Here is an 11055-nt window from a genome sequence, read left to right as displayed (position 1 = left end):
AAAACAGAATGTCTTTTGTAGTAATATTGTTTTATACATTTTACCCTCAGACCTGTATATAATGGACATATCAAAAAAAATGAAACTCGCCCTCGATGTCACACAAATCACAATTGTTACAGGTTATATTTCTTTGGGTAATATTATTATGTCTACCTATTTCTATATTTAATTTGTGTGAGGATGCTCCACATACATTTATATTTAGTTTCTATAGGTTTAAAACTGTACACAGTGGCTATCTATCAGATATCGATATATAATCTACCTTTCGACGAACTAGATATCTGTTAACATGTTTTGTTTTGTAACATCGGTCAATCTCTGCTCAATGCTTTTAAAAACATAGTCTACTGGTGAATTAGAATAAAACATGTACTCAATACCTAAAGCGGCTACTTCATTCTTAATGTCACATATCCACATGTCATTCTCATTTACCATTTCATCAAGACATGTTTTCAATACCAGATTATCCGACTGTTTCACCAATATTTGAACACTCTTAATTTTCTCATAATAGTTAATGGTAATCTACCCAATTCACAGTAAACAGTCATTGCAAGTTGATTTAGGCACCTTATTAAATTAAGTATTTTTTTTTAACAGAATTTCTAATGTACGCTTTCGACATCTGGTGCTTTATGAAATCCCCATATTTCCGATGCATAACGTAAAATACTATTTACATACGAATCAAAAATAAAACAATAAGTTTCTACATTCAAGCAATGATTTCTAAGAGAAGTTGTCAGAGAAAATAAAGCTTTTCTGCCTTGTTCTGCAAAATGTTTTTGTGTTTTGTAAAACTTCCCATTGTAGTTGAACAGCATACCCAATAATTTAAAACTGTCAACAATTTCTATATTGTCATTATTATATTTCCATGGCTCATTATTTTTTATTCGTCCACAATTTCTAAACACCATGATTTTAGTTATATCAACATTGACCTCCAGATTCCATTTTATGGTATATGCATATACAGAATCCAACATAATTTGTAAATCTTCTGGGCAGTTAACAAATATATCCAAACATAATTTGTAAATCTTCTGGGCAGTTAACAAATAAAGCCATGTCGTCGGTATGTATACATTAGCAAGAAAAGATTAAGCATCTGTAATTCAATACTTGGACAGTTGTCATTAATAAAGTGTATTTAGATACAAAGAAAATAACACAGGTGATTATATTTCCCCTTGTAAGAGTCCGGTATAATTAGGGAAGCACTGACTGAAGTCAGTATCACTATCGAAAATATAAGAATCGTCGTCAGTATATTTCTCTATATCATCTAAATTTAGATCATCGTCTAATGGCAGAAAATCGGACGACATTTTCCATGTGTTTCTATATGAATCTTTAACGGAAAAATGGTGCTTTTTTCGGTTAGACACTACTTAAATATCGTTGTTCACATCTTCCGATATACATTATGTAGTGCATAGGTATAACTATCGCCAGTGTGAAGTTATCTCGGCCAAACGCGGTGACACATATGCACAGACAGTCGTCGCCATCTCTCTGCACGGCACATGTCACTAATATAAACAACTCCGATATCCACCTATTGCGCAGCCGCAGCGCTTGGTCTCGCTAGATCTCGTGCTAAATATACCTCCGGTTATGAGAACAATAGGTGAGGTCGTGACTATGCGAGAAAAGCGGTTGTTGCGAGTCCCTAGTATATAGGTCTCTGATAGTATATAGGTCTCTGCTCTCACAAACAATTATTTTAGGTCTAGGATATATATAGTCGTGGGGCGGGTCATACTCGAGAGAGGCTATTTTTTTTTATCTTTTATCTGACGTAGGTCCGCGCCTAAGACGATGAGAAAAAATTGATCTTACCAACAAAATCAGTGCATTGTGGTGTTGTTGTTTTTTACTCGCGAAATTAACAATAGCTAATATCAAACTACGTCTAATCTATCTCTGATGTAAGACTATAAGCTTCTTTACTTCCACTGGTTCGCCTACGCGTATTCATTCCGTATTTATTATAACGTACTTGTTCCGTAATTTGTAACAACCAAGTTCACACATGAGAAAGATGGCTTGCAGAGCCGGTAGCTTGAGATTTCTGATTCCTAAATTTGCGTCATGTGTCAATCGAGTGAATCCATGTACTGTTCCAGTGTTAATTAGAAAAACACAACACAGGAATTCTGCAAGCAGACACAGATTTTCATCTACAGTGCCAAAACCGAAGAAAGAAACGTAAGTTAGTCTATGACCGAGTGAGTTCTTGACAGTGTCATTTGGGTCATTGTGATTAACTGTTCATACGACATTCGACGTACTGATAAATGCCATGTTAAGTACGATGTTATAGCTTCTGTTCCATTGACAATAGTGAAGTTTCCATGGGCGAAAGCTTCTTGAAAATGCTTCCTTTTGAACTTTGTATGAATGTCAGATGGTTTGATGGGTTCAGGTTCACTTTTTGACCCCGTTATATTGAGTAACTGGCTCATTTCTATGTGTTGTTACAGTACTGCAGTTGTGACCTTCATATAGGCATACCTAACTTACTCTGTGTCTTGTTAGTTATGATCGGAGACTCTAGTTCTGGTAATTTTAAACTAATTAAAAACCTAATCCAACATGATGATTGTGGACATTCGATCGTGTTATTGGTTAGAAATTAGTAGAGCAGGTGACAGATGCTATCTTAAATTAATCTTATATTTAAAAGAAAATTCAAAATTTAAGCAATGTAATGTATGCGGCATGTGTTCACTGTACATGTTAATGCATACCATGATTTGTTCAACTAAAACTCTAGCCCAGGTTTCCTCTTGCCCCGACACCATGTCTGCATGGTGACATGAAGGGCCAGAGTGCACTACTAATATTAATGTGTACTATATCAAAACGTGGAATTTTCCGACAACGTTTGGTGTCGCTAAAAATTCAGTGCAAATACAATAAAATCGGATGTAACATAACACCTACCTTACATATAAACTATATATATGGATAAATGAGATATTTATTTACTCCAGAACACCCATTTAGTCCAGTATAGGTGTTTTTTAATTATTCCGTCAGTATAGACCCTCGCTTTACGCTAGTCAAAATTTCATACTTCACTCGACGCCATATTGTTAACTATGTAGGTCGCGGGCGGCCTAATTACCCTAATCGGTGCACGATGGAGCGAAAAGAAAAAAATACAACATTTATTTCTATATATTTTACCGCTTATAATTTATAAATAATGAATTTTTGAATTATATATAACAGGTTTTGGAAAATAACAAGCTCAATAGTTTTCTTGATTTAAACCATGTAAGAAGAAAAACACAATAAATCATATGTGGTCTTTTCAGTCCATTGCGTTCCAATTCGGGTGGTCAGTTGTACTGTCACTTATAAAATGGAGGGTCAACAGTATGAAATTTTGACTATAGCGTAAAGTGTGGGTCTATACGGACGGAATAAAACACCTAGATGGGACTAAATGGGTGTTGTGGGGTAAATAAATATCTCATTTATCCATATATGTAAGGTAGGTGTACATGTTATGTCACATCTGATTTTATAGTATATTTGCACCGCATATTTAGCGACACCAAACGGTGTCGGAAAATTCCACGTTTTCATAAAGTAGTGCGCTCTAGATCTGGCCCTATACCAGACATGGTGTCAGGGCCAGAGGAAACTCGGGCTACTAAAACTCTTGAAATAAAATTACCACAGTTTGTGTACCTGCTTGTATTTGTGATACAGGGTGCAAGTGTACTTTATGGACAGGGATGGTGATGAGATAGAAGCCACAGTTGAAGTTGGTGAATCTTTTCTTACAGCGGCTATTGACAACGATGTAGAACTGGAAGGTATACACATCTACACAAATTATTAATATAGATGCTACTAGTTCCCACATAATGGAACAGTTTGAACAAATTTGTATTTATGCTTTCAGGGTAACAGTACATTTTGTCCAAAGTGACGGATCAAAGCTCACAACGACAGCTGCGGTGGGGGAAAACCTATTGGATATTATTATCGACAATGATATAGATATAGATGGATTTGGTTAGTTCTCTCTTTCTTAAAAATCTCATGTAATTCCCAATCAGGCAAGTAATGATCATCAGCTAGATAGAAAAAATGTAACCCTGGTAAATACTGGTGACATTAAGACTCACAATATACTGCTCAGCTAGTTATAACTTGTCTTTAGCTCGAATAGTTGAGCATAAGAATATAGTAAACCAGAGGCCCCAGATTTGATTTAATACTAGCGAAGGTACACTCTACTCGATTTATTTCACATTTATTATGCTCTTTGTTACACTAGCATACATTTATATGTTGTGATATATTGTGTTCCAGTTTTCACTTCCTAATGGGAATTCATAATACATATTGAGGCATGAAATTCCATCTTTTTGTGGTATATATATATTCTAATTCATGATTATATTCCTGGCAATTGCATCCCAGATCTGGGAAAAACACAGGAACCATTTTATATGTCATGTATCCTTCCAGATATATGATACATGTATATAAATTTTGTTACTTGGTATAGAAGAAAAGGTCCCTGAACTTATAATAATTTTGTTGTCAGACATGTTTGAATTAAGTGTCATTATATATATATATTGTAAATGTAAGTGGAAGGGATACAGTACTCTAAATATGCCAAATATTAGACTGTGTGTGCAGTATTGTTCACTGTTGTTATATGTGACATCCATATTTTTATCCCACCATCATGACCTTTATCTGTCATCCTGCTGCTCTAAAACAATTCTTGTTACTGCTGTTTCTTCGAAAGCACAGGAAGGATCTCTTTCAAATGTTTTATGTAGGTTTCCGTTGGTCCTAGTAGGGCTGCACAGGTTTAGTTTTGAGACAGGTAGCCATATTGGATTTTGACAGTTGGAGATATATAGTACTGCATGGATCTTTCTGAAAATCAATGTTTTGTTTCTCCCTTTTCTCTAGTAGTTCATGATATTCAATTATTCAACAAATAGGTAAAACAGTATGGACTTTCAGTTAACTAGGATTTTACCAGTTAAAGTTTGTTATCTTTGTTAACATTTGCCTTCTCAAATTTCATGTTTGATCCCCTTGACTCTAGTTTGGCATGTCCAATTTTTGAGACTGAGTAATATAATCAGAAAAAAACAAAATGACAGGTGGCCATCTTGAATTTTGACAAATGAAAGTTTGTTATGATTTTTTCTCAATATGTACCTACATCAGTCTTTCTCAAAATTCATCTGTAGGTTACCTTTGGTCTATCTGTATTTTTCAGGGATTGTGACATATATATTGTTATACATTGTATATTTATTTGTAGGCTTCCTATGGTGCTTAGTGATGCATCATTACTAAATTATAAGGGCTCTAGACCGTGGATGCCCTATAGTAATTACTGTCTGTCAGTCTGTATGTCTGTCCATCAGCACCTTTAAATCTGTTTCTGGAGATTATCTGAAAATCCAGAATGCCAATTTGGGACACCTTTCTGAAACTTAATATGGTATTATATACTGTGTTCATATGTGCAATAGGGGTTTCAAAAGTTTCTAAGGTCAAGGTCAAGATAACTTACTGAAAATAGAACTTGGTATGTAGTATAATACATCATATAAAGCCCTTATAGAAGGCCAAACTCTGAAATTTCACATTTTGATATACTGGGAAATGCAGATGTGTAATAGGTATTCAAAAAAATCCTAAAGTCAACTAAAAATAGTAATGGGGGGAAATATTGCACAGGTCTCTTACAGAGGGTCAAACATTGTGACATTTGACATAGTAGCACACTGTGATGCATTGTGACATGCAGATGTGTATGATAGGGGTTCATGCAAAAGGTAAAAGTCAAGGTCAAAATTCATTAGGTCCAAGGGTCGAGGTTAATATTTTGCTAGTAGAATGTCATGATGAAGCAAAGTTGGTCAGAATTAAACAGAGTCACTTGACCAAAGGTCAAGGTCACCAGATCAAAGGACAACATGATCCAATTTAGTATCTTTTCTTTGATAGTTCGTTTAGTATTGGTTGGTATTGTTTATATAATTAACGTCCTAATATATATATTATAGCCATTTCAGTACAGCCTCCCCTGAGTGCAATGCATGCATGTATTTTATGCCTGTGTGCTTTGGTGTGCTGCGATATGTTTTTTGTCTCCTTGTGATAACGTAGAACTGATGCTGACTCTGTAGTGATTCCTCCCTGAAGCCGATGGGTTAAAATACCCAGCAAGACACCCTACTCGTTCACATTATACTGACCAAACTGGCTTGTCTCGGAAAGGGGACCATATCTCAAGCCTTTTTAACAGGGGAATTAAACAAAGAGTCAACTGATCACATTCAAAATCACTGGGTCAATTAAAGGCCAATGTCAAATTTGGCTTTAGGAAGCAAAGTTGGCTGGAATTAAACAAGAAAACATGATCAACTGACCAAAGATCAAGGTCAATGGCAATGGGTCAAAGGTCAAGGGAAAAGATGATCACTGACAATGTGAACATATTTTAGGTTTAAATCTAAAAAGACAAAGCTTACAAATTGATTATTATATTTCCATTATAGCCTGCCCAAATGTCAAAAGTCAATCTCCTTTATACGGGCACATTACTTCGTGATGATTATGGGGGATACATCAACAGCATTATATTCACACGAAGGGCCCCTTGGTTACCATCACAAAGGCAAAATGTTTCATGAATTTTGAAAGTTGACATTTCTCATGAAGTGCTGCATGGATCTCAAATTCTATATGTATAGGTTCCCTAGCTGTAACATGTTCTCCTATTCTGCTTGTGTAATTTTAAGATCACAAAAACAAAATGATTGACAGCTGGTAGTCATTTAAAATGAAGTATGTTGTGAATATTTCTTATAAAATATAGAATTGTTGAATTTGAATGCAAGTATTTACTGAGATCTGATGTTAGGAAAAGAATCAGGACACCTGATGCATTTACAAAAGGCTCACTGGGTATTATTAGCGTAACTAACTGTGTCTACATATCGATATATAATAACAGTAACATTTAACTACATTTCTTTAGAATTGTGTCCATTTGTTTTATTAATTTTTATTTCATTGTCATGAGTGACGTTGAAATTGGACATTTACCTTGTTCTACTGAACCAAATATTTAAGCCTCTTTTACTTTTTAAGCCATGAAAAGAGGGCCCAATCTGTTTTACATCATGTTGAATTAATGCTATCTTTATAATCTATTCTCCCTTTCTGAACTTATGTTTGTGCAGTAATCCTGATAATACTGGCATTAGTTTTGACTTGTTCAGCCTTCTTGTTTGATATGAATGCTCTACTCTGGCTGCAGGTGCCTGTGAGGGAACCCTAGCATGCTCCACATGCCACCTAATCTTCAAGCAAGAGGATTATGACAAGATACCAGAAAAACCAACAGACGAAGAACTAGACATGCTGGACTTGGCATATGGCTTAACAAACACGTAAGGATTTAGCTTTTTATTGAAACATTTATTTAATAAAGAAGTTAATGCTGTAAAAATATTGTTTTAGGCCTCTAGTTGGGAACACCAATGACCTATAGTCTAACCTAGGTACTTATGACCTATGGTCTTACACAAGTACATATGACCTATGGTCTAACCTAGGTACTTATGACCTATGGTCTTACACAAGTACATATGACCTATGGTCTAACCTAGGTACTTATGACCTATGGTCTTACACAAGTACATATGACCTATGGTCTTACACAAGTACATATGACCTATGGTCTAATACAGGTACTAATGACCTATGGTCTAACACAGGTACTAATGACCTATGGTCTAATACAGGTACTAATGACTTATGGTCTAACACAGGTACTAATGACCTTAGGTCTAACTCAAGGTACTAATGGCCTTATGGTCTAAAACAATGTTCTAATGACCTTATGGTCTAATACAGGTACTAATGACCTTAGGTCTAATACAGGTACTAATGACCTATGGTCTTATGTCACAGGTACTAATGACCTTAGGTCTAACACAGGTAGTAATGACCTATGGTCTGACACAGGTACATATGACCTATGGTCTAACTCAAGGTACTAGTTATGGCCTTATGGTCTAACACAGGTACTAATAACCTATGGTCTAACACAGGTACTAATAACCTATGGTCTAACACAGGTACTAATGGCCTTATGGTCTAAAACAATGTTCTAATGACCTTATGGTCTAACACAGGTACTAATGACCTTAGGTCTAACACAGGTACTAATGACCTTATGGTCTAACACAGGTACTAATGACCTTATGGTCTAACACAGGTACTAATGACCTATGGTCTAAAACAGGTACTAATGACCTTAGTTCTAACACAGGTACTAATGGCCTATGATCTAACTCAAGGTACTAATGACCTTATGGTCCAACACAGGTACTAATGACCTATGGTCGAACACAGGTACTAATGACCTATGGTCTAATACAGGTACTAATGGCCTATGATCTAACTCAAGGTACTAATGACCTTATGGTCCAACACAGGTACTAATGGCCTATGGTCCAACAAAGGTACTAATGACCTATATGGTCTAACACAGGTACTAATGACCTATGGTCGAACACAGGTACTAATGACCTTAGGTCTAATACAGGTACTAATGACCTTAGGTATAATACAGGTACTAATGACCTATGGTCGAACACAGGTACTAATGACCTTAGGTCTAACACAGGTACTAATGACCTTAGGTATAATACAGGTACTAATGACCTTAGGTATAATACAGGTACTAATGACCTATGGTCGAACACAGGTACTAATGACCTTAGGTCTAACACAGGTACTAATGACCTTAGGTATAATACAGGTACTAATGACCTTTGGTCTAACACAGGTACTAATGACCTTAGGTCTAACACAGGTACTAATGACCTTAGGTATACAAATGTAATACAGGTACTAATAAAATGACCTATGGTCGAACACAGGTTTCCCTGCTGTTGAACTTCTAGGACATTTTTATGTTTTGTCCAGGTCAGTTGATGTAAAAATTTCCTTTGTACATTTTCTGAACATTATTGTAGATCAAACGAGATGCTGCATATCTATTTTATATTCAAGGGTTAGATAATCATATTCTTCAGGAATCTGAGAGAAGATTTTTACCTTAACCTGTTCTTATTATAACTACTCTTTTTTTAATGTATCACGGAATTTTCTTTTTCTACAGGTCACGTTTGGGTTGTCAAGTAATAGTTACCAAAGACATGGACGGACTTCAAGTACAGGTGCCAACCTCAGTTGTGGATGCTCGTGACCCTTCCTAGCACTAGCTGAATCCTGTGGTCTTTATCCTGATAACTTGTTAACATTCAACTTTTACCAGTGTAATTATCATTGATTCTGATGACTGTGCTAGTTTTCAAACCAGTGCAGTTGATATCTATATATCCTGTTCCATGAGGAGAAGGGAATGTGATGGCCTCTTGTAAGACGTGAGAGTCTGAGTAAATACTGTTTTGTATGTCGACATCATATTTGTCTATTTACACACATTCTGGTATATTACCAGTGATAATCCCATACTCAGTAGCCAGTCTTCTTGATTTCTTAAACAGATATCACAGTGAAGATGTATGAAAGCATATTTTAACATTTACTTGAAAAAGGCAAACACTCTACAATATTCAGAGTTGAAATCATGGATATTAAAAATCAACACTCAAAATACTTTCAATGAGGCTGAGAAATGATGAAAAGAAAGCGGCAAATTTCAAACCTATTATATGAAAGTGGTCTTTTAATCAAGCTTGATCAGAACGTTTGATATATTTTCACAGATATGTTTCACGAGGTGAATAATTGAGTCAATTGGTCAGAAATCCTACTTTATGACTGTCACGTATCGGTATAGTGTTTTTGTAGAGCTTTTTTTTGTATAATATTCTGTGAACCAAGTGAAAGATGTGTGAAATTCAGCAGGAAACCATTCAATTTTCTAGTAAAAAATATCAGTATAATATTCAGTCAACCAAGTGAATGATGTGTGAAATTCAGCAGGAAACCATTCAATTTTCGATTTGTTTCTTATTAAAGATGAATAAAATAGAAAAAGAAAGTTTGTCGAAAAAGCAAAGGATTTTGTAGCTTTATCATGGACAATAGAGACATCTTATTTTTATGTTTATACATAACACAGCACCATTCCTACGAGAATGCTTTATGCTATATCAGCATTTTCTGTTGTTACCTGGTAAATATTGCTTTCAGAACTATTGTTAAATGAGTATTAAATAAAAAATTAAATGTTTACTGCAACTCTTACAGCTCCTCTGTGTCTCCTCTGTTTAACAGGAAAAAAACAATTCCTTGTCCTCCAATTAAGTCGTACAAGTTTTTTAACCATAACCTGATAATAACAAATTTTGACAAGAGCAATGTAATATTTTGAGCGCCCTGAATGTATTTGTCTGAGGAGTGTACAGTGACTACATCAACTGTTGTCAAATGAGTATGTTAAAACTGCAATGTACATTACAGAAATGCATTGAACAAGAAGTATCTTCAAAAAAGATAAATGGCATAGTTTTAATGTTTGTGGTTATAATGTAAAACTGCTGGTGAATTAAATCAACGAACTAATAAAATTAGATCAGTTTGAATCATTTTTGGTGATAATAAGACTGTATTCGAATCAGGAATATAATTTTATCAATGTGTCATTAAAAAAAGATACATCCACCTAATCAGCTTGCATTCGATCTTAACTTTGTTTCGTTTTTAACTGCATTTTGCATTTACCGCTACATTGACCAATCACATATTTCATCTTGACCAGTAACGCCACCTGTCGCGTCATATCCGGGGCCAAAAGAATATTATACGGCTATGTCGAAAAAATCTCTTATTCCAACTTTGCTCCATTCAGATCTGAACTGAAAAATTAATGGGTTTCCATGCAGTGAATAGAACCGCTATTCTGATTGGTTAAAACAAAGTTACAGAATTCTTGTATTATCATGAGATCTCGGTTTTAATCAAGTTGATAGTTTCTGATGTGATAGATAGCTTGGCTAG

At 35.2% G+C, this 11055-nt stretch overlaps 1 protein-coding gene across 2 annotated transcripts; it reads left to right on the top strand.

Moving 5' to 3' along the window:
* The first annotated feature begins 2022 nt into the window (after positions 1-2022).
* LOC117328105 (adrenodoxin-like) lies at positions 2023-9502 on the top strand. Of its 2 annotated transcripts, none has more exons than XM_033885470.1 (4): positions 2023-2223; positions 3739-3845; positions 7337-7469; positions 9209-9502. In XM_033885470.1, exons 1-4 carry the CDS (start codon positions 2048-2050, stop codon positions 9303-9305), a joined length of 513 nt encoding a protein of 170 aa, XP_033741361.1. In that variant the 5' UTR covers positions 2023-2047; the 3' UTR covers positions 9306-9502. The 2 variants fall into 2 exon arrangements, with proteins under 2 accessions (XP_033741361.1, XP_033741360.1); XM_033885469.1 differs by lacking the exon at positions 3739-3845 and adding an exon at positions 3935-4047 and having other exon boundaries at positions 2025-2223.
* The last annotated feature ends 1553 nt before the right edge of the window (positions 9503-11055 follow it).

The sequence above is a fragment of the Pecten maximus genome, chromosome 5 (assembly GCF_902652985.1).
Source record: "Pecten maximus chromosome 5, xPecMax1.1, whole genome shotgun sequence".
Lineage (NCBI taxonomy): Eukaryota > Metazoa > Mollusca > Bivalvia > Pectinida > Pectinidae > Pecten > Pecten maximus.
The sequence above is the reverse complement of the archived record's forward strand: the minus strand, read 5'-3'. Positions and strand labels throughout refer to the sequence as shown.